Source organism: Enhydra lutris, unplaced genomic scaffold (assembly GCF_002288905.1).
Source record: "Enhydra lutris kenyoni isolate GAN:26980312 unplaced genomic scaffold, ASM228890v2 scaffoldscaffold130, whole genome shotgun sequence".
Classification (NCBI taxonomy): Eukaryota; Metazoa; Chordata; class Mammalia; order Carnivora; family Mustelidae; genus Enhydra; species Enhydra lutris.
Window position 1 is genome coordinate 210594 of NW_019154214.1, and position 24882 is coordinate 235475.

Consider the following 24882-nt stretch of genomic DNA (forward strand, 5'->3'; position numbering starts at 1 on the left):
ATGATCCCGGGGTCCTGGGATCGAGCCCTGCATCAGGCTCTCTGCTCGGCGGGGAGCCTGCTTCCCCCTCTCTCTCTGCCTGCCTCTCTGCCTACTTGTGATCTCTGTCAAATAAATAAATAAAATCTTTTTTAAAAATAAATAAATAAATAAATAAATAAAAATACATTCTATTCATCAAGTCTGGTGTAAGACCCAGAGAGCTGAATTTTTACTACCAACCAGGGAATTGTACATAGTGCAACCTAAAGCCCTTTGATTTAGGAAGCACTGCTATACATTCCAGTTATGTGTGTAAGTGTCTCATTTTGCCTAGTTTGATCTTTATCTATATGTTTTACATTATGTAGAATGTAGATAAATGTCTAGATAAATGTCTATGAGGCATTAGGTGCACGGTTAGTCTATTCAATACACGAAGTAAAACTGAAAAAAAATAAAATAAAATAAAAAACCAGACACACAAAAGAAAGAACTGAATGCATTTTCACCACAAGAAAAAATGACCGTTAGGGTGCCTGGGCGGTTCAGATGGTTAAGCAACTGCCCTAGGCTCAAGTCATGATCTCCAGGTTCATGGCATTGAGTACCACATCAGTATCTCTGCTCAGCAAGGAATCTGCTTCTCCCTCTCTTTGTGCCTCTCTCCCTACTTGCGTGCTTTCACTCTCTGTCTCTCAAATGAATAAATAAAATCTTAAAAAAAAAGAAAGAAAAAGAAAAAAAACCATCATACATTCATTTATAAACGTTCGTCTTTTTAGAAAAAGCAGTGGAATGATTTAAAGGGACAAAAATGAATAAATAAGCAAATAAACAAGAAGATAAAATAAAAGTAAAAAGACCTCAGATGTGTATCTTTAAAACATCCACATCAGTAGAATACTATGTAGCTATAACAGAAGAATGAAGAAGTTCTTTCTATAGAGGGGTGTCTGGGTGGTTCAGCTTTTAAGCATCTGCCTTCAGCTCAGGTCATGATCTCGGGATCCTGGGATTGAGCCCAGCGTCAGGCTCAGCGGGGAGCCTGCTTTTCCCCTTCCCACTGCCCTCTGCCTGTGTTCCGCCTTTCGCTACCTCTATCATATAAATAAAATCCTTAAAAAAAAAAAAAAAAAGGAAAAAGCATAGGATATTATTATTACATCAGTAAAAGAACACAAAACAATGCATATATAAATAACTAGCTTTTGTGTGAAATAAATTAACTATCTTATTTGTGTGTGTCTTTCTAAATAGTAGAAAAGACCCAAGAAAATAATAAAAGTAGTTATGAGGGAGGATTATATGACTTACCCTATACCTTTTGAATTATTTTGGCTACTAAATAACATGAATGTGTTACCTACTGTAAAATCTTTTAAAATACATACAAGTAGTATATGATAAACCTATTAAGTTAATTTAATGTGTGTAAAATACATGTGTGTATCCTTTTTTTTAATAGAAAAGAGACAAGCAGACCGGCATGTAAATGAGCAGCTGGGCCCCTTACCTGCATCAAGTCTCGCCTCTCCCTCTCACCAGTGCAAATGGCTTTCTTAATATTTCGGAGCTCACTCATTATAGCCTGTACCTCATCCAGTTTGAAAGTGGTGCGAGCAGTTGACATCTTACGATCAATCCTTGTTAACAAAGAAAAATAAGAGTCACTCCACACTAGATCACATTTCCATTAAACAAACAAAAATGGCAAAAGCTTTGTAGAAAAGAGAGACAATAGGGAAAAAGCCTTTTTTCCTTGTGGGACAATAAAAAGAAGTGAAACTTGGCTGCACAGTTGAACTCCTTAATTCTGTGAGCATCTCACAGAGCTGAGGAATTTCCCAAGTGCAGAACCACATCTTCTTAGTTTATTTCCACTATGTAGGTTAGTGATCAAAAGTGTTTATTAAATACAAGTATTTGTATCTGTGCAAGCAGAATATTTTGGAAATACCTAAAAGTAGTAAATTTTTAATGACACCACATTGGCCAACTTAGAAAATTATATTATTTCCTCTGTATAATCTCTTTTATAAAATTCCAATTTATCATTGTGTCTCCTAATCACCTGGATCCATCTTTTCTTCAATCCCAATATACACAGTGTGTATTTTTCCCAGGTTTTTTCATCCTTTTTTTTCCATTTCTTTGTCTTTTCTCCATCACTCACTCCTCCTTTCTTTAGATTGTGTTTTTTTTTTTAATATCTGCCTGTGCACATGCACACATTCATTCTTCTTCCCTTCATTTATCCACACATATATTTATTCAAACTAGTTTACTTCGTCCCATCCATCTTCTTGTTCCCTTACTTCTCTCTACCTCCTACTTCCCCCTCCTTTCCTTCCTTCTCTCCTCTCTCCATTCCCCCTTCCCTCTCTCCTTCTGGCTAGTATACCCTTATACACACGAGGCACGGTCTGTGTGGTGGAAGCAGAGCACTGACCAAGCCAAGACTTGGCTCTGGCTCTCACAGAGCAGGCAGTCTCCTATAGCACACCCTTTTCTCACCTTCCCTACCTAGGTCTTGAGCCTTGGAGGCCCTCAGGGCCAAGGAGGCTTAAATACTTTAGTCCAGAAGCGGCATGAGCTTCTTCTCTAGAAAGCCATAAGCAGACCTTTCATATTCTAGACGCACCATTCCACAGGTCCTGACACGAAACTGTTTCCCCCACGTGACTGGGGAATCTGGATCCTCACTGACAACCAGCCTGCATTCCCTGATTCTCCGCTCAAGGAAGCATCCTGGCAGGCTGCTGAATACCAGCAAGACTCCAGGGTTATACCAGAACCCTGGGCAAGTCACTTCAACTCTTTATAGCTCCATTTAACATTCGCCCCATTTAAAGAGAAAATTTCAGGAGAAGGCCTACCTGGCAGGACGCCTTACATGTAATGTCTACAAGGATTATTCTGACTGTCAGGACAACACTGAAGCTGTGTATTCATGGGAGACAAAGTAAAAAACTCAACATCTCTGGTACTCTAACCCCAGAGTTGAACAATTGGCAACCTTGAAAGAGAAGGACAAACAGGAAAAGCAAGAAACCATTCCCTCACTTGGAATCAGGCCTTAGGGCTCAAAAGCATTGCTATGATTGCCTCAGCTCAAATGATATGTTTATGAAAATTAGTCCTGAATACTCTTCCATAGAGTGGATGCAGGTGCATCATGGGTCCCCACACATTCAACAATGACAAACTTACATCCCAACATGGCTTAGCCACATGGCTATTCTTCCATAATGTTTCTCAAACACATGTTACTGTGACATGTTTTTGTTCCTACAAAGCAGAAGGCTTTACTTTTAGATTTTTATTAGAAAGCACATTTTTTTTTTAACTGAAGACTGTTCCACACAAAGTGAGCATGAACTAAAACTTGTACTATGGAGGTATCTTTTTCTTGTTTCACTAAGTCCTGAATTCAGCCATTTTATTCAACAGTTCATGTAAATGCATCAGGTGGTAAGCTCTGACACTACATTACCTTTGTGTCATCAGAAAGTCCCTGGCACAGAACAAGCACTTGTGGCTATAGAAAACTGGGAGCCAACAGTGAGGATGGCAGCACTAGGCATACTGGCCCTTAATCATTTTAAAACTTTTACATGGTCCCTCAAAACCACACCCTCTTCCACCAAAATGACTGGATTTGTTCCTCACTACGAACCATTCGACACTTACAGACTTGTACAAATCAACTGCAGTATCTATAAGGGCTCTACCCTCTACTTTCTTACTCAGCACAACCTCACAACAAAATCAATGTAACTCATGCTAATTCTGCTGTGGAAGCACCTGTATAGCTGAGCAGCATGATGCAAAACGAATGGAACCAAAAGTCCAGAAAAAACTCCAAGTCCTAGCTCTCATGCAAGTTAACTGTGTCACCTGGAGAAGTCCCTGAACTCCTCGGAGCCTTGATGACTTCATAAAGATGCTAAGCATCCAATGGGGTTCCCAAACCCAACTAATCACCAGAACTATCTAGGTCCCTGATAGATATTCAATGCCTACAGACTCTCTGCAGGTACAACTAGGAGATTTACTAACCTACCAACTAAGTCCCAGAACCACTAGGTTGGAAGAGCCTCTTCTTACACTAATTATTTTAATCTGGTCCACCTTATAAAACTTATAATTAGACTGAACTCCATACTGTTAACACACTTCTAAATAGCCAGCAAGAGAGTAGACAGAGTTCTGTGATATGGAACTATTCTTTATAAAAGGACAAAGCAACACCAGAAATAGATAGGAATTCTGCTCCATCTCCAATCTAGAGGTCAGACTGGGAGTGAGATATCTTGTACAGGGCTGTTCATCCAGGAAATGTGGAACTCAAAGACATATGATGTAGGAAAACATAAAACTAAAAGAACAAGTGGTTTTCCGTTTGCACTGCTGTACAGATAATAAGAGTCTCTAACGCAAGGCAGAAATAAAAGACCATCCACCTCATAGCACTAGATCTCCAAAGAAGTGGTCCAAAATATCTTCATGAACAATCTGAATTTATTTACATAATAATGTCTCCTTTTACTTATCCTCTGATAAAGACGTATACACACACAAACACATATGTCTGTAATTCAATTTTATTTAATTTTTATAGTTTAATTTCATTAATCCATTGAGTCTGTAAGACTTTCAAACAAAACACCCAAAGCTAAGGAAATCTGATTTCTTTGTTATAAGCAATGACCAGCCCTTCTACTAACCAGGTCTTCTGCTCCTCCAGGATGAAAAATACTGCAAATAGATCATCATCTGACACTGACATTCACATGCAGAAATGAAACAGAACAAAACTTTTTCAATTGCTTGAAAATGAAAGCTAAGCAAATAGCCAAGAAGTACAGACACAAATAGGTAGTGTTAAGGCTATAATGTGAGCCACTACCCATGTCAGTTCTGCTTTATACTTAAGTTTTGTGACTTCCTTATGGCTTTTAGTAGCAATAAAGCCTAAATGTGGCCATCAGTAAATGCAGGGATTGAGATACCAAGTTCTACAATGGGAAAGGTTGTCAAGAGTCCAGATCAAGGCACCCTGTCAGGGCATCAGGTTCTATAATGGGAATGGTTGTCACAGAGAGAAAAACAGGCCATAAGTCCCCTCAGGGAGCAGGATCAGCAGCACTCATCCTGGGATTCATCCCATCAGCAGACACTGCAGAGCACTTGGAGAATGCCAGAAAGTTCAACTTCAAGGCCACGGACCTGCACTTTCACCTTAGCTCTATCCAAGTGGCTCTGAGACCTCAAACAGAATGCAGATTTGTCTAAAACAGCTGTTTCACTCTGTTCCAAGCATGTCCTGGCATAAGGATCAGGAACAGCTAAAGAGAGAGCCTGTCTAGGGCTTAGGGACCTCCCCTCTGTTTCAGCAGCACCTTCCCTTTGCTCTGTCTCAGACGTTCTGATTCTACAGAAGATATCATTTGCAGGAAAGGAAAAGGAAAGAGACTCCACTGTTCAAAAAGTATGAAAGCTCTCAGGGAACATGATCTTGAAGTCCTACTACTTCAGAGAGAGTATTATTTTAAAATATATTGTTAGCTAGAAATAAACCTAGAGAAAGAGGTCAAAGATGTGTCCCATTTCCAGGGTACAGTTACAACCAACAGCCATGTCCACAAAAAAAGCAATCCCAATAAAAATCATACCAGCATTTTTCACAGAGCAGTAACAAATGCTTCTTCAAAGAGGGAAGCCCCAGACAACAATCCTCTGAGGAGCAAAGGGAAAGAGGAGAAAGAACACCAAACCCAGAGGCATCCCAATTCGGAACCTCAGGCTAGTGACACATTGACAGTGTGGTCCTGGCACCAAGGGAACAGAAGGGAGAACTCGGACATGGACCCTTCACTTGTTGGTCAAGGAATCTTGGACAGAGCAGGAGAAAATGAATATCCAATGGACAAAAGATAGTCTCCTCCCCAAACAGTGGTGGGAACGCTGGACCAACGGCCACATGCATAAGGACGACTCTGGACCCCTCACTTTCTCCATACACAGAAATCCACTGAAAACGGACCAAAGACCTACACGGTACACAGGAATGTGGCAACATCCTAGAGGAGAAGGCAGGCAGCACCCACTTTGAGCTGGGCTGTAGCAACATATTGCTCCACACAGCTCCAGAAGCAAGGGAAAAAAGGGGACAGCAATTGTGCTAGTAGGTATCTACCCAAAGGATACAAAAATTCAGATTCAAAGTCATACACACATCCCAATTTTTATAGCAGCTTATCAACAAGAGCCAAACTATGGAAAGAGCCCAGATGTCCATCAACAGATGAATGTATAAAGAAGATGTGGTCTATACATACAATGTAACATTACTCAGCCATCAGAATGAATGAAATCTTGCCATTTGCACTGACATAGATGGAGCTAAAGAGAAAGACAAATACCATGTGATTTCACCTGTATGTGGAATTTACAAAAGAAATGAACTAAGAAAAAAAGCAACATGCCCCCGCCCCCCCCAAAAAAAGAAAAAGAAAAAGAAAAGAAAGGAAGAGGAAAAGAAAAGGAAAGGAAAGAAAAAGAAATGAAAAAGAAAAGGAAAGGAAAGGAAAGAGAAAATTAAAGAAGAGAAAAGAAAAGGAAGGAAAAAGAAAAGAAGAATAAAGAAAAACAGAGTCCTAACTCTAGAGAACACACTGATGGTTACCAGAGGGGAGGTGCATGAGGAATGGGTGAAACAGGTGACGGTAGGCACTAAGTAATTTATATTAGTGTTAGTATATTTATATTAGTATTTTATATTAATTATATTAATTTATATTTTTTATTTATATATATATATTATATATATTTATATATATATAATATATATAAAATATATATATATTTATTTATAAATTATATTAATTTATATTAGTATTATATATAAAGTAATTAAATTAGCACTCAGTATATTATATACCCGAAACTGTACATTCATATACTTAAAGAAAAAAGGATAATAACCACATGGATTACTACCATTAATTCAAGGTTGACCATGTATAATATTCTAGACAATATTTTGGCACAATGGTTACTACTTATAAATAAAGGAGAAAAGATGGCATAAAAATGTAAAGTATGTTCTGAAGTTCAGAAGGTGAAGAAATGCTACAAATAGAGGATGACAGCATTTAATAAGTAAGCGATTAATTTTAAGAACAAGGTTATGATTTGTAAAATAACTTGTGTCCATTAAATTTGAGTTAGTATAACTGATTTCTAAACTCTTAGTGAGAATAAAGATTCAAAAAGAAGGAAGACTGATAGACAATACTATCCAATAGAATGTTGTATGATGATGTAAATGTTATATTATCTGTGCTGTGCAATTCAGTGGCCACTAGCACCATGGTACTCAAGTGTGGTGAAATCTGCCTGCCCAAGAGATATGTCATTGTTGGTGTATATTATTGGTTGTCCAGAGGCACTAATTGACATCTACTGGGAGAAGTCAGGAATACTGTGAAATATCCTAAGGTGCACAGGGCATCCAGAACAAACTATAACGGGACAGCCAAATATCTCAAATATGCTAAGTTCAACAAAGGCTGAATTGACCACATGTGGCTACTGAGCATCTGAAATAGGTCTTGTGAGAATGGAGAACTTCATTTTAAATTTTAATTTGAAACAACTTAATTAAGATTAATTTAATTATTAATTTAATATCCTAATTTAGTGATTATATAGCTCTATTTGTATGTACATAAGTTATAACGCTATATACAATTAGCATAAATATAGAAGTAAGCTCCCCCCCCCCAAATATTTCCATTTAAACTAATGAGAACCTTTAAGGAAAACATCGAGTCTGAGGCTTTAGGATTGGGAAGTAAAGGAGCATAAAGAAAAGCATAAAAGGGAACGCCGACCCGGCTGGAGGGCCAGGGCAGGCAGCGCACAGGGGAGCACAGGAGGAAGCGCCAGGAAGGGCGCCCCTTTTGCAATCAGGGCAACTCACTCTCGCAGGGTCTCCACCCCCTTCTCCTTGGACTGCAGCTCCTGCTTCATCTGCGTCAGCTCGCGTTTCAGTCTGGAAAGCTGAAGACAAATGACATTTATTTTCTCAAAGAAAAGCTGTGGTGAAAATGACGTCGGCAGTTGTCCGCACTGTCACCTACGTTCCCGATGAGCTTACAACCGACCGGGTCGCCTCCCCAGTCCACGGATTTCCCTCCCGGGCTTACACCCAGCGGCCATCCCGGAAGAAGTGTCCCGCGGAGATGCGAACCTCCCGGATCCCCGACAGGCTCCTGCCTCTGCGGAACCGAGCACGCTCTCTTTTTCAAGGCACTGATTACCCATTACCATCAGCAAACCACGTCACGCTTCCGGCCACCGCTCTCTTTTTCAAGGCACTGATTACCCATTACCATCAGCAAACCACGGCACGCTTTTTTCACCTTCCCTCTGCTTACTGCTTAGATCCCGCCCTGCAGCGCTGTCGCTAAAAGCATGCGGTAGCGCCAGGGAAAGTCAGTCCCCTGAGCGCCACCGGCGGCAGCTTCCAGCACCTACTGCAGGCCCCAAGAGTCAGGCGCTGGGCCTGGCAGCTCCCACGTTTCACCGACGCCCCACGTGTGTTTCTCAGGTGCGCCAGGCTTTGAGAACCACTGCCCTGAGAAATTCGGGTTTCGGGAACGAGACACCAGAAGACCAGGCCTCGTTTCCAAGGTGTCTGCCACGCTTTGCTGCAATTGAGACACAACAGTCCCCTTTCCCTTACACCCAAGACGGGGCTGAAGAGATGAAACGGGGCGGCCATAACGAACTCCAGTGTCACTCGCAAGGAACGTCAGAACCTTCTGGTCAAACGGCACTGCAGGAAGGCTCTCCCTAGGAATACAGCAACCAGGGAACACCGGCAGATGCGAAAGGGGCCGACAGTCAAGGTTAGCATCCCACTGATAAAGGGAAGCAGTCCTTGGAGATCAGGGCCTATGGTCAAAAAATATTTTCAAATGGAAGTGAATCTTGCCCCATAACACTGAGATGTATACAAGCAATTTTTTGTTAGATGAGATAAGGTTTTAATATGAAATATTTTTCTTCCCATTAAAGGAGTAAATAAACCATGTTCAGTGACATTACACAAAAAAATACACATGGTCATCCCCCAATACAATGACAATATCCTGACCTCCACAGTTTCCACCCCAGACCCCCTGAAAAAAAGGAGAGGCTTCAGAGCCCTGGCTTATCATGTATCATCAATAAAAACTAAACTATACCAAGGGAAACAAAACACATACACAAAAAAATGGTGCTTCTACTCGTGATAAACACTCATTTTACTCACCCTATCCCGATGACTTGCTATTTCTGCTTTAATCTGAAGTGGATTGTATTTAGTATTTGTTGAACATCCTGAAAAGGCTATATAAATAAAAAGAAATATTTTATTCTACAAAGATCCTTTAAGATAAATAAATGTATTTGGACCAAAAAAATTCAGATCCATCTTATTGAATAATTACTCCTTAGTGTCAGACATACTAACTTATCACTAGCACTGCAATGAAAGAATTAACATTTCACCAACTCAAATTTCCTTAATAGTTGATTATTGGGTGATATTTGTTGGCAGATGACATGATTCTAAGTAATAAAAAAATTGAAAGAACCAACCAAAAAGGAAACAAGAAAAGCCCATACAGGGCCCCTAGGTGGCTCAGTCGAATAAGTGTCTGCCTTATGTCATAATTCCAGGGCCCTGGGATTGAGTCCTGTGTTGACCTCCTTACTCAACAGGGAGTCTGCTTCTCCTTCTCCTTCTCCCTCTGCTGTCCCCTGCATGTGCACGCAAGCTCTCTCTCAAATAAATAAAATCTTAAAAAAAGGAAAAAAGAAAGCCCCCAGAATCAAAGAACCAATAAGTAAATATAAACTTACATGATACAATGTTAAGAGACAAAAATTAACTGCTTTTCTATATGCTATTAATAAGTGGAAAAAAGTAAGTAGGATTTGAAATTAAAGTAAAATGTCATTTATATAATACCACAAAATATGAAATGCTTAGGAATACATCTAACAAAAGTTGTACAAAATCTTTACAAGGCGGCGCCTGGGTGGCTTGGTTAGGTGTCTGCCTTAGGCTCAGGTCATGATCCCAGGGTCCTGGGATCAAGTCCCACATCAAGCTCCCTGCTCTCTCTGCCTCTCTCTCCCTCTGGAACATATTCTTAACATGTGATCCAGCAACTGCATTCACTGGTATTTACCCAAAGAAGCAGAAAATTTATGGTCACAAAAAACCCACCAACTCAAAAAACAAACAAATGAAAAAACCTGCAAACTCTACCAAGGACATAATTTATAAATGCTGAAATATGAAAGCAACAAATATGTACTTCAGTAGATGAATAAACAGTGGTTCATCCAGACAATAAAATATTAATCATTGTTAAAAAGAAATTAGTCATCATGTTTTATAAAGAAAACCTTAAATGTAAAGAAGTCAATGTGAAAAAGGCTACACACTATGCAATTCCAAGTCCATGACATTCTGGAAGTGGATAAAGTATGGAGACAGTTAAATGATCAGTAAGGGGAAATAATAAATAGAAAGGATGTAGTACATTTTTAGAACAGTGAAAATACTATGGTACTGTAATGATGGATTCCGGCTATTACCCATCTGTCCAAACCTATAAAATATACAACACCAAAGTGGACCCTAAAATTAAAATGTGGACTTTGGATGATAATGACATGCTAATGTAGGTTCATGAACTATCACCAATGTGCCACTCTAGTCCATGAGGCTTACACAGGGAAGGACATGCATTCATAGGGGCACGTATAGGGGAAGGACCTGCATGTGTAGGGCCAGTGAGATATATAAACTTTTTGATGAATTTTGCTGTGAACATGAAACATATAAAATATAAAGTTGTATTATGTTAAGAGAGTTCTACATTAGCATGTCAGTATCCAGCAGATCTGAGGTCTTTTTTCCACACATAAACTGAACTTGAAGGATGCACATTTTAATTATTTGTTTTTGTTGTTGCTGCTGCTATTTTTAAAGATTTTATTTTTAAGTAATCTTACACCCAACATGGAACTTGAATCAAAAATCCTGAGATCAAAAGTCACATAGTCCAACAACTGAGCCACAAAGGTACCTCTATTCTCACTTGTTTTTGATGGATATCTAGCTAAAACATGACATAAAATCTAAATCTTTCTTATTTATTATTTCATTTTAATCCCAGCATAGTTATCACAGAGTTATATTAGTTTCAGAGGTACAATATAGTGATTCAACAATTCTATACATTACTCAGTAAGTGCTCATCATGTAAGTGTACTCTTCATTCCTCTGTTTCACGCATCTGACACCGTCCTCACCTCTGATGATGTTGGTAGTTCTACAATTAAGAGTCTGTTTTTTGGGTTGCGTACTTTATTTCATTGTTCGCTTTTTTCCCCTGAAATTCCACATATGAGTGAAATCATATGGTATTTGTCGTTCTCTGACTGGTTTAATTTGCTTAGCATAATACCCTCTAGTTCAACCCACATTGTTAAAAATGTCCAAATTTTTTTCTTTTTCATTGCTGAACATCATTCCCTTTTATTTATATATTACAAAACTTCTTTATCCATTCACTGTTGATGAACACTTGAGCTACTTCCAGAATTTGGCTATTCTAATAATGCTACAATAAACATTGGGGTGCATGTGCCCCTTTGTATCACTAAGTTCATATCTATTGGGTAAATACCTAGTAGAAGTGCAATCACTGGACTGTAAAATATTCCTATTGTTTGAAATTTTTGGAAAGAGCTCCGTACTTTCCGCCATAGTTCCTGTACCAGTTTACATTCCCATCAGCAATGCACGAGGGTTCCCCTTTCTCTAACATCCTTGCCAATATCGGTTGTTTATGTAATTGGTTTTAGCCATTTTGATGGGCATGACTTGGTATCTGATCATTTTGATTTACATTTTCCTAATGATCAGCAAAGTTGAACATCTTTTCATATGTCCATTGGGTCATACGTGTCCAATGTCCTCTTTGGAGACATCTGTTCGTATCTTCCACCCATCCTTAAGTTGGGTTTGTTTTATGGGTGTTAAGTTGTGTAAGGTACTTATATATTTGGATATTAATCTTTCATTGGGTACATCATTTGCATATCTTCTTTCATTCATTATGTTATCTTTTTAGTTTTGTTGACTTTTTATTTTGATGTAGTCACAACAGTTTATTTTTGCTCTTGGTTCCATTGCTAAGGCAACATCTACAAAGATGCAACTGCCCCTCATAACAATGTATTACTTAAAATATAACCCCCAGGAAATTTTACTAGTTACCTAGCACATTTAGATACAGCCTTAAGAAAAACAGATACTGCAATAGGCCTCTGGGGGAGAGGATGATATATGGCCTTAAAGCTGAGCAGCTGGGGATGCCTGAGAGGCTCGCTCAAGGCGGAATACTGCCTGCTTCATTTTTTTCTTATCTCCACCTTCCCCCAGGGGAGAGCACCTGTGGCTACTTTGGTAAGTCCTTTGAATGTGCTTGTTCAACTATGAACTTTATACTGCTTGTCCAGACGAATACTGCCCTCCTTCTTGTTTATCTACAAGGCATATAACTAACGTTTGACCTTCATCGACTCTTCTGTTGGGTACTGTTTCTATCTAATAAAAGCGAGACTATGAAGTTACTCGGGCAGCAGTCTTTTCGACTGTTGTCCCCTGCTCCCAATCTCTTGCAGCTGACTTGTTTATGCCTAATTCCTCTCCCGTTCGCCAACTGGAAGCGGCACAAAGAGGCTGGTACATCAAAGATCAGAGAAATAGCCTGCCCTTTCTTCTAGGATTTTTATGGTGCCCTGTCTCAAACTTAGGCCTTTCACCAATTTTGAGTTTATTTTGTGGTATAAGAAAGTGATCCAGTTTTCCCAGCACCATTCGTGGAAGAGAGTATACTTTTTCCATTGGATATTCTTTCCTGATTTGTCTAACATTAAGTGACCATATAGCTGTAGATTCATTTCTCGGCTCTCTATTCTACTCCATTGATCTATGTCTATTTTTGTGCCAGTACCATATAGTTTTATAACTATAACTTTGTAACATAGCTTGAAATCCAGAACTGTGAAAACCTCTAGGTTTTTTCCTTCTTTCTCAAGGCTGATTTGACTATTTAGGGTCTTTATGGTTCCATATAAATTTTAGAATTCTTTGGTGGTACCTGGGCGGCTCAGTCAGTTAAGCATCTGGCTTTGGCTCAACTCATGATCTATGGGTCCTTGGGTCAAGTCCCATGTTCATTCCCTGCTCAACAGTGAATGTGCTTCTCCATCTGCCTTTACCCTCTACCCACTCCACTCCTCATGCTCTCTATTGCACGTGCTCACTCTCTTTCTCTCTCGTACTTCCTCTCTCACAAATAAATAAAATCTTTTTAAAAATTTTAGAATTATTTCCTCTAACTCTGTGAAAAATGCTGCCGTTATTCTGATAGAGATTAAAACAAATCTATAGATTACTTTGAATAATACATGCATTTTAACAATGTTTGTTCTTCCAATCCATTAGCATGGAATGTTTTTCACTTTCTTTGTTTCTTCCTCAATTGCTTTCATAAGTGTTCTATAGTTTTCGGAGTACAGGTCTTTCACCTTTTTGCTTAGACCTATCTCTAGATATCTTCTGGTTTTTGGTGCAATTTAAATAGGACTGTTTTCTTAATTTCTTTCTGCTGCTTCATTATTAGTAATAGAAATGCAATGGATATCTACTCATTGATTTTGTATCCTTCAATCTTATGAATTCGATGATCAGTTCCAGTCATTTTTTAGTGGTGCCCTTGGGGTTTTCTACATGTAGTATCATGTCATCTGCAAATAGTGAAAGTTTTACTTCTTCCATACCAGTGTATGTGCCTTTTATTCCTTTTGCTTGTCTGATTGCTGAGACTAGGACTTCCAGCAATATGTTGCACAATGGTGGAAATCACTGCCTCGTTCCCAAACATAGAAGAAAAGTTCTCAGTTTTTCCCAAGAAAGATATTACTTGTTTTTCATATATGGCCTTTATTATTTTGAGGTATGTTCCCTCTCAACTTACTTTGTTGAGGATTTTTATCATGAATGGGTGTTGTACTTTGTCATATGTTTCTGCATCCATTGGAAACATCATATGGTTTTTATTCTTTATTATTCTTTACTTTATTGACATGATGATCACAATGATTAATAGGCAAATACGAAATCACACACTCTTATTCTAGGAATAAATCTTGATTGATTGTGGTAAATGATATTTGTAATGTATTGGTAAATTCAGCTTCCTAATATTTTGGGGTTATTTTTGATGTATGTTCACAAGAGAAAATAGTCTGTAGTTCTCTCTTTTTCTTTGGGTGGCGGGGGTGTCTTTACCTGGTTTTGGTATTGTAATAATCCTGACCTCGTGGAATCAATGTTTGTTATCTTTTTTTTCTTTTCTGTATTTTGGGATAATTTGAAAAGGATAGGGATTAACTCTTCTGTAAATATTTGGTAGAAATCGGCTGAGACGAATTTTTTGAATTATCGATTCAGTTTCACTGCCAGTAGTTTGTATTTTGTAGGAATGCATCATTTCTTCCACGTTGCCCAAACCCGGAAGTTGGCATACAAAATTTTGTTGGCATACAAACTTTCAAAATATTCTTATAATGCTCTGTATTTCTCTTGTTTAGTTCTTATTTTTACTTCTTTCATCTGTGATTGTATTTATTTCATTCTTTTTGTTTTTTGGATGAGTCTGGCTAAAGGTTTAAAATTCTATTGATCTTTTCAAAGAATCCACTCCTGGTTTCATTGATCTGTTCTATTGTTCTTGTGGTTTCTGTAATATTTATTTCTGCTCTAAGCTCAATATTTACTTATTTCTGCTGGCTTTAAGTTTCATTTGTTGTTCTTTTCTAGCTCTTTTAGGTGTTAGGTTAGGTTGTTCCTTTGAGACTTAGACTTCTTTCTTAATAATGTAGGAGTGAACTCCTACATACTTTGATTTTAGGACCAATTTCTTACATCCAAAGGTTTTGGACTGTCATGTCTTCATTTTTACTTGTCTCCATGCATTTTTGTATTTCTTCTTTGATTTCCTGGTCAACCCATTCACTGTTTAGTAACATATATTTTAGCCTCCAGGTAACTGTGGTCTTTCCAGGTTTTTTTTTCCTGTGGCTAACTTCTACTTTCATAGCATTGTGATCTCAAAAGATGAATGGTGGAGACAAGATGGCGGGGAAGTAGGAGGAGGCGCCGTTTCAACCTGTACCCTAAAGTGAGCTGATTACCTACGAAAGAACTATGAACACCCATGAAATCAGCCTGAGATCAGAATTATACATGTCTGGATCTCTACGGGGGCAGAAGACGCCAGTGGGCAGGTAAAGCGGAGAAGGAACGTCGCGCTGATATCGGAAGATAAACAAAAGGGGAGAGAGACACCAGAGGTCACCCACTGGAAAGTAATACTCCAGAAGGAGAGTGCCCTGCATCTGGGGACCAGCATTAACTTGGAGTCAAATTTCAAAAAAAATTTTAAAGCACTCAAAAAGAGCAAAGGATCGCAAGGAGAAATTGTGGGAATCGGGGCAGTTAGGGACAGGGGCTAAAGTCCCCGGATCCAGGACAGACACCTCTGGCACTGAGCCAGAGAAAGTGCGGCAAAGAAACCAGGTCTTGGTCCCTGAGCCGCCAGGGCGTCTGAGAACGCGTGGGGTGGAACTCCTGTGAGGGGCTGGGAGCCTCACCAGCCGGCAGAAACACAGTCTTTCTGTAGTCCCCACGCAAGCACCGTGTCATGCTATCAGAGCCTGAATTGCGACCCATGCCCTCCTAAGAGAGGTGCACAGAGGCGCCAACCGGGTGCTCTCGGACCCGGAAAGACAAGGCACTCCCAGCAGGAAAATTGGGCCAGCAGGAAAATCTCAGTGTGCGATCACTGCTTGGAACCTCTCTGGCGGTCTGGAGATGCCCAGACAGCTGCACTGTCGTGGTTTTCGGTACAAGCAGGAGTTCCTGTGTCCCCGGGAACCGTGACTCGGAACCTGCTTTGCCAGAGGCCGAGAGCGAACGTATGTGCTCTAAGGCATCCAGAGGGGAACACACTGAGGCTTCTCTCTGAGAGGGAGGTCAGGGTGCAGTTTGCTATCCTCGTAACCTCCAAAAACCATCAAAAGCTGTCAAGGCGAGAGGAGAACACAAAGAAACAAACAAACATACAAACTTCCAGAGAACAAAAGCCTGAAAAACCCTTAAGGGGGCGGGCTCTGAGGAACTCAGGGAACATTGCCTGAAAACCCAAGTGGCAGGCCCCTCCCCAAGAAAGCCAACCAGGAAAAAGAAACAAGATGACAAGAGAACAACCATCACTACATCATAGATACAACTTTTATTTTTAATTTGTTCCCACTATTCTGGTTCATTTTTTTTCTTATATACGTAACTTTTTAACCTATTAACCATCACAGTGAGATGTCCAGTACATCAAATTCGATGATAACCTTTTAACCTGACCTTTTTGATAAATATACCCGTGATTTTCTTTTGCTTTTCTATTATTTCATTTTTTTTGAATTTTGGATTAGTTTAGTTTAATCAAGATTATCCTTTTTGTATTTTTATTTTCTAATATTCATATAGAGTTAAACTTCAAGGAAATTCCCTTTGCCCAATCAATGCTACCCCATAGGTACACCAATTTTTAATCCCCCTTTATCTTAGGAATATTGAGTCCTTTAACAAAGATATCAAGATACATCCAGGAAAAATAAAAATGACCCACACTGAAAATTTATAACCACTCTCCCATCTTTTTCTTCCAGCAGTGTTTCTAAGTATTTGGGTCTGTCCTGACAGTATATAAAATCTTATAATAGGGGTTCTTTTTGACAAGATTTTTTTTTTTTTGTTTTATACATATATATATATATATATATATATATATGTATTTTTTTTTCTCTTGTCATATACCTTTATCAGTCATTTTGTTTCTCTATTTTTGTTTGTATACTTCATAAATCTTACCTTTGGGCCCATTTGGGCTCAGCCTTCTCTTTTATCTTCCCTTTCTTTCCTGTCTCATTCTCTCTCTCTCTCTCTCTCTCTCTCTTTTTTCTTTTCCTTTTCTTTTCTTTCTTCTCTCTTTCTTTTTTCTTTCATTTAGGTGGGGACTCCTGATGGTTCAGAAGCGTTCCAAGGTGCACCTTGACTGCATCACGGTCGATACATCCAGCTACATCCATTCAGTCATCTCTCACCAAAATGACTAGGAGGAGGAAGGCCCAACAGAAGAAAAATACAGAGGATGGTCCATCTGCAACAGACCTAATGGCTATCGACATAGACAATATATCGGAAAGGGAATTCAGGCTAACAATTACCCAGGCAATAGCTAGGTTGGAGAAAGCCATGGATGACCAAACAGAATTGATTAGGGCAGAACTGAAAACCACCAGGGATGATATTAACAATGTTAGTGCTGAACTGAAAGCCACCAGGGATGAGGTTCACAGTGCTCTCAATGAGTTCCAAACTAATCTAAATTCTCTCAAAGCTAGGGTAACTGAGACAGAAGATAGAATTAGTGACCTGGAGAACAAACAGATAGAGTGAAAGGATCAGGAGGAAGCCTGGAACAAACAGCTTAGAAGCCATAAAAACAGAATCAGGGAAATAAATGATGCCATGAAATGTTCCAATGTCAGAATTATTGGAATCCCTGAAGTGGAGGAGAAAGAAAGAAGTCTAGAAGATATAGTGGAGCAAGTTGTCCATGAAAATTTTCCCAATCTCACGAATGGAACCAGCGTTCATTTACTAGAGGCAGAAAGGTCTTCCGCCAAGATTATAGATTCTCAAAAGTCCTCGAGACACCTAATAGTAAGAATGAAGAATTATGATTGCAGGCAGACCCTCTTGAAAGCAGCTAGAACAAAGAAGCTCCTTACGGACAGAGGAAAGCCCATCAGAATAACATCAGACCTGTCCACAGAGACCTGGCAAGCCACAAAGGGCTGGCAAGATATATTCAGGGCACTAAATGAGAAGAACATGCAGTCAAGAATACTTTGTCCAGCAAGACTGACATTCAAGGGGCACCTGGGTGGCTCAGTGGGTAAAGCCTCTGCCTTCAGCTCGGGTCATGATCCCAGCGTCCTGGGATCAAGCCCCACATCGGGCTCTCCGCTCGGCAGGGAGCCTGCTTCCTCCTCTCTCTATCTCTGCCTGCCTCTCTGCTACTTGTGATCTCTGTCAAATAAATAAATAAAATCTTTAAAAAAAAAACTGACATTCAAAATGGATGGAGAGATAAAGAGTTTCAAAGACCGGCAAGGCTTAAAAGACTATGCAACCACCAAGCTGACACTGCAGGAAATATTAAGGGGGGTTCTATAAAAGAGGAAAAATCCTAAGGATAGCACTGAACAGAAATATAGAGACAATCTACAGAAAGAAGGACTTCAAAGGTAACACCATGTCAATAAAAACATATCTATCAATAATCACTCTCAATGCAAATGGCCTAAATGCACACATAAAACGACACAGGGTTGCAGATTAGATAAAACGACAGGAACCAACCATATGTTGTCTACAAGAGACCCATTTTGAACCTAAGTATTCACCCAGACTGAAAGTGAAGGGATGAAGAACCATCTTTCATACCAATGGACCTCAAAAGAAGGCTGGGGTACTGATTCTCATACCAGATAAATTAGATTTTAAAGTAAAGACTGTAGTCAGAGATAGAGAAGGACACTACATCATTCTTAAAGGGACTATCTACCAAGAAAATCTAACAATTGTAAATATCTATGCCTCCAATATGAGAGCAGCCAATTACATAAGAAAACTATTAATTAAGATAAAGAGTCATATTTATATGAATACATAAATATGAGATCTTAACATGCCACTCTCAGTAATAGATCATCCAAGCAGAAAATCAACAATTAAACAAGAGCATTGAATGACACATTGGACCAGATGGACCTCATAGATATATACAGAATATTCCACCCTAAAAAAAAGGAATACTCATTCTTCTTGAGTGCACATGGAACCTTCTCTGAATAGACCACATGCTGGGTGGTCTATCAGGGCTCAACCGATACCAAAAGATTCAGATTATTCCCTGCATATTCTAAGATCACAATATTTTGAACCTGGAGCTCAACCACAAGGAAAAGTTTGGAAGGAATTCAAACTCCTGGAAGCTAAAGACCACCTTGCTTAAGAATGCTTGAGCAACCAGGAGACCAAAGAAGAATTTGAAATATTCAGATTGAGAATGAAGACACTTCAGTCCAAAACCTATGGGATACAGCAAAGTCAATCCTAAGGTGGAAATACAGAGCCATCCAAGCCTCTCTCAAAAAAATTGAAAAATCCAGTACACACCAGCTCTCTCTACACCTTAAAGAACTGGAGAATCAACAACAAATTAAGGCAACTCTACACACAAGAAGGGAAATAATCCAGATTAGAGCAGAGATCAATGAGATAGAAACTAGAAATACAGTAAAACACATCAATGAAACTAGAAACACATCAATGCAACTGGTTTTCTGAAAGAATCAATAAGTTCGATAAACCACTGGCCAAACTAATCCATAAGAAAAGAGAGAAGGCCCAAATTAATAAAATTATGAATGAAAAGGGAGAGATCACAACTAACACCAAGGAAGTAGAAACAATCATCAGAAATCATTATCAAGGGGAACCTAGGTGGCTCAGTGGGTTAAAGCCTCTGCCTTCGGCTTGGGTCATGATCCCAGGGTCCTGGGATCGAGCCCTGCATCGGGCTCTCTGCTCAGCAAGGAGCCTGCTTCCCCTCCTCTCTCTCTGCCTGCCTCTCTGTCTACTTGTGAGCTCACTCACAAGAGCATGCCTGTCAAATAAATAAATAAAATCTTTAAAAAAAAAAAAAAATCATTATCAACAGTTATATGCCAGTAAGTAAAGCAACCTAGATGAAATGGATGCATTATTGCAAACCTATAAACTTCCAAAACTGAACCGGGAAGAAATTGACAAATTGAATAGACTGATAGTAAGTAACAAGATTGTAGCAGTGATGAAAAACCTCCCATAAAACAAGAGTCCAGGAACTGACGGATTCCCTGGGGAATTCTACCAAACTTTCAAAGGAGAAATAATACCTATTCTCCTGAAGCTCTTTCAAAAAATTGAAACAGAAGGAAAACTTCCAGACTCTTTTTGTGAAGCCAGCATTACCCTGATCCCCAAACCAGGCAAAGACCGCACCAAAAAGGAGAATTTCAGACCACTATCACTGATGAATATGGATGTTAAGATTCTCAACAACATTCTAGTTAATAGGATCCAACAGCACATTAAAAACATTATCCACCATGGCCAGGTGGGATTCATCCCTGGATTGCAAGGATGGTTCGTATTTCACAAATCAATCAATGGGCTAGAACAAATCAATAAGAGAGAGGAAGCACATGGTCCTCTCAGTTGATGCAGATAAAGCCTTGGACAAAATCCAGCACAGGTTCCTGATTAAAACGCTTCAAAGTATAGGGATAGCAGAAACATTCCTCAACTTCATCAAATCTATCTATGAAACACCCATAGCAAATAACATCCTCAATGGGAAAAAGCTGACAGCCTTCCCTTTGAGAGCAGGAATAAGAAAAGTCTGCGCATTCTCACCACTTGCCCACTCTTGTTCAACATAGTATTAGAAGACCTATCAGGGTGCCTGGGTGGCTCAGTGGGTTAAGCCGCTGCCTTTGGCTCAGGTCATGATCTCAGGGTCCTGGGATCGAGTCCCGCATCAGGCTCTCTGCTCAGCAGGGAGCCTGCTTCCCTCTCTCTCTCTCTGCCTGCCTCTCCGACTACTTGTGATCTCTCTCTCTGTCAAATAAATAAATAAAATCTTTAAAAAAAAAAAAAAAAAGAAGACCTAGCAACAGCAATCAGACAACAAAGAGAAATAAAAGGTATCCAAATTGGAAATGAAGAAGTCAAACTCTCTCTCTTCACATATAACATAATACTTTATATGGAGAATGCAAAAGACTCCACCCCCAAACTAACAGAACTCATACAGCAATTCACTAATGTGTCAGGATACAAAGTCAATGAACAGAAAATCAGTTGTGTTCCTATACACTAACAATGAAAATAAAGAAAGGGAAATTAGAGAATTGATTCTATTTACTATAGCACCAAGAACCATACCTGAGAATAAACCTAACCAAAGAGGTAAAGGATCTGTACACAAGGAGCTACATTACACTTATGAAAGAAATTGAAGAAGACACAACGAGATGGAAGACCATTCCATGCTCTTTGATCAGAAGAATAAACATTGTTAAAATGTCTATACTGCCTACAGCAATCTATACTTTCAATGCCACTCCGATCAAAATTCCCCCAGCAGTTTTCAAAGAGCTGGAGCAAACAATCCTAAAATGTATATGGAATCAGAAGAGACCCCAAATTGCTAAGGAAATGGTGAAAAAGAAAAACAAAACTAGGGCCATCATGTTGCCTGGTTTCAAGCTTCACTACAAAGCAGTGTTCACCAAGACAGCATGGTACTGGCATAAAAACAGACACATAGACACATGGAACAGACACAACAGACACAACAGACACATGGAACAAAGTAGAGAGCCCAGATTTGGACCCTCAACTCTATGCTCAAATAATCTTCAATAAAGCAGGAAAAAATATACAGTGGAAAAAAGACAGTCTCTTTAATAAATGGTGCTGGGAAAATTGGACAGCTATGCATAGAGGAATGAAATTCAACCATTCTCTTACACCGTACACAAAGATAAACTTGAAATGGATAAAAGACCTCAACGTAAGGCAGGAACCCATCAGAATTCTAGAGGAAAACACAGAAACCTCTTTGATATCAGCCACAGCAACTTCTTTCAAGATACGTCTCCAAAGGCAAAGGAAACAAAAGCAAAAATGAATTTTTGGAACTTCATCAAGATCAAAAGCTTCTGCACAGCAAAGGAAACCGTCAACAAAACAAAGAGTCAACCCACGGAATGCGAGAAGATATTCACAATGACAGTACAGAAAAAATGCTGATATCCAGGATCTGCAAAGAACTCCTCAAACTCAACACACACAAAACAGGTAATCATGTCAAAAAATGGGCAGAAGACATGAACAGACACTTCTCCAATGAGGACATACAAATGGCTAACAGACACATGAAAAAATGTTCATCATCACTCTTAGGGCCAATTTAACATGTTATAATATAATGTTAAAACCTGTTTAACTATTAGGGCCTGCTTAGCCAGAGTGACTCCATATTGCCTAGGTAGCCATATTGTTGTTTACATCCATGGACTTCATTCCAGGAATAAACGCCCCAGTAGTTCCTGGTATGGTTCCGGGTATCGATTCCGGGAGGAAATGCCTTAACAATAGAAGCCACGTACCTTCGGTCTGCGGTTATGCCCTATAAAACCAGCCTGTGAGATCGGAAGGGGGTTGCTCTTTTTGGAGGTGGCCCTGGCCAATCAGTCTGACTTCGATTGCTTGGCAGAGAATAAAGCTCTACATAACTTTCACTTTGTTTCAGTCTCATTCCCCTAGCCAGTCAGTCAGACTTCTAATGCTTGGCATAGAATAAGGCTTTGCATAACTTTCACTTTGTCTCAGTCTTGTTCCTTTGATAACGGACCCCAACAATCACTACCTGTCAGGAAGATTCAAATCAAAACCACATTGAGATACCACCTTACACCAGTTAGAATGGCCACAATTAGCAAAACAGTGAACAACGTGTTCTGGAGAGGATTTGGAGAAAGGGGAACCCTCTTACACTGTTGGTGGGAATGCAAGTTGTTGCAGCTCCTTTGGAAAACCATGTGGAGATTCCTCAAGAAACTGAAAATAGAGCTTCCCTATGACCCTGCAATTGCACGACTGGGTATTTACCCCAAAGATACAGATATAGTGAAGAGAAGGGCCATCTGTACCCCAATGTTCATAGCAACAATGGCTATGGACGCCAAACTGTGGAAAGAACCAATATACCCTTCAACGGAAGAGTGGATAAGGAAGATGAAGTCCATAAACATTATGGAGTATTACAAGTCCATCAGAAAAGATGAATACCCAACTTTTGTAGCAACATGGACGGGACTGGAAGAGATTATGCTGAGTGAAATAAGTCAACCAATTTTCATATGGTTTCACTTATTTGTGGAGCATAACAAAAAACATGGAACATATGGAGAGATGGAGAGAAGGGAGTTGGGGGAAAATTGGAGGGGCAGACGAACCATGAGAGACTATGGACTCTAAAAAACAATCTGTGGGTTTTGCAGGGGTGGAGGGTGGGAGGTTGTGTTAGCCAGGTGGTGGGTATTATGGAGGGTACGTATTACATGGAACACTGGTTTTGGTGCATAAACAATGAATTCTGGTACAATGAAAAGAAATTTAAGATATAAAATAAAAACCACCTTACACCAGTGAAAATGGCAAAAATTGACAAGGCAATAGACAACAAATGTTGGAGAGGATGTGGAGAAAGAGGAACCCTCTTAAACCGTTCGTGGGAATGCAAGTTGGTACAGTACTTCGGAAAATAGTATGGAGGTTCCTCAAAATATTAAAAATAGAGCTACCTTATGACCCATCAATTGCACTACTGGGTATTTACCCCATAGATACAGATGTAGTGAAAAGAAGGGCCATATGCACCACAATATTCATAGCAGCAATGTCCATAATAGGCAAACTGTTGATCCCCTTCAACAGACAAATGAATAGAAGATGTGGTCCATATACACAATGGATTATTGTTCAGTCATCAAAAAGGATGAATACCCAGCTCTGCATCAACAGGGATGGGACTGGAGGAGATTATGCTATGTGAAATAAGTCAAGCAGAGAAAGTCTATTATCGTATGGTTTCACTTGTTGGATCATAAGGACTAACATGGAGGTCATTAGGAGAAGGAAGGGGAAAATGAAGGGGGGAAGGAATCGAAGGGGGAGAGGAACCGTGAGAGACTATGGACTCTGAGAAACAAACTAAGGGTTTTGGAAGAGAGAGAGATGGGAGGATGGGTTAACCTGGTGTTGGGTATTAAGGCAGACACGTATTGCATGGAGCACTGGGTGTTACACCCAAACAATGAATGATGGAACACTACAACAAAAACTAATGATGTACTGTATGGTGACTAACATAACATAAAAAAAAAAAAAAGAAAGAAAAGAAAAGAAAAAACAAATGTACTATCAAATATGTCTGATACAGTCTTCTTCAACACCATTTTTTAAAAGATGATGTGAGGGCACCTGGGTAGTTCAATCACTTAAGCAGCTGCCTTCACCCTTGGTCATGATTCCAGGGTCCTGAGATCCAGCCCTGAATGGGGCTCCCTGCTCAGTGAGGGGTCGGCTTCTCCCTCTCCCTCTACCCCTACCTATGTCCCTGCTTGTGCATTCTCTTTCACTCATTTTGTCAAATAAATAAAATATTTTTTTTTAAATGGATTTGAGCACTGCTTCAATGAACTTTAACTATAGGCCTCTGGGAGGAAAAACACTATTAGATTAAAAAACATGAAATTGTTAACATTGGATCATATTTTTATTACATACAAAAATAACACTATGATGTGGTGAAATTTCACTTTAATCACGTGGCTTTCTGAAAGCTTTACAATGAGTAAATGCTCAGAACCAGCCATAAGCCGATGTTTCTGTTACATGTGTGACCTCAAATCAAAATTCTATGGGCTGGAGCGCCTGGGTGGCTCAGTGGGTTAAGCCACTGCCTTCGGCTCAGGTCATGATCCCAGGGTCCTGGGATCGAGTCCCGCATCGGGCTC

The 24882-nt window shown here is 39.6% G+C and overlaps 1 protein-coding gene across 1 annotated transcript in view; it reads right to left on the bottom strand.

Annotated features, from left to right (window-relative positions):
• LOC111139961 (protein WWC3-like) overlaps positions 1-24882 on the bottom strand; it is a 157686-nt gene that overhangs the window by 59908 nt on the left and 72896 nt on the right. Inside the window, exons 4-6 of the mRNA XM_022492354.1 lie at positions 9308-9384; positions 7970-8049; positions 1496-1625 (exon numbers count right to left, since the gene is read on the bottom strand). Coding sequence (XP_022348062.1) covers positions 1496-1625; positions 7970-8049; positions 9308-9384 — 287 coding nt within the window. The remainder of the gene's footprint in view (positions 1-1495; positions 1626-7969; positions 8050-9307; positions 9385-24882) is intronic.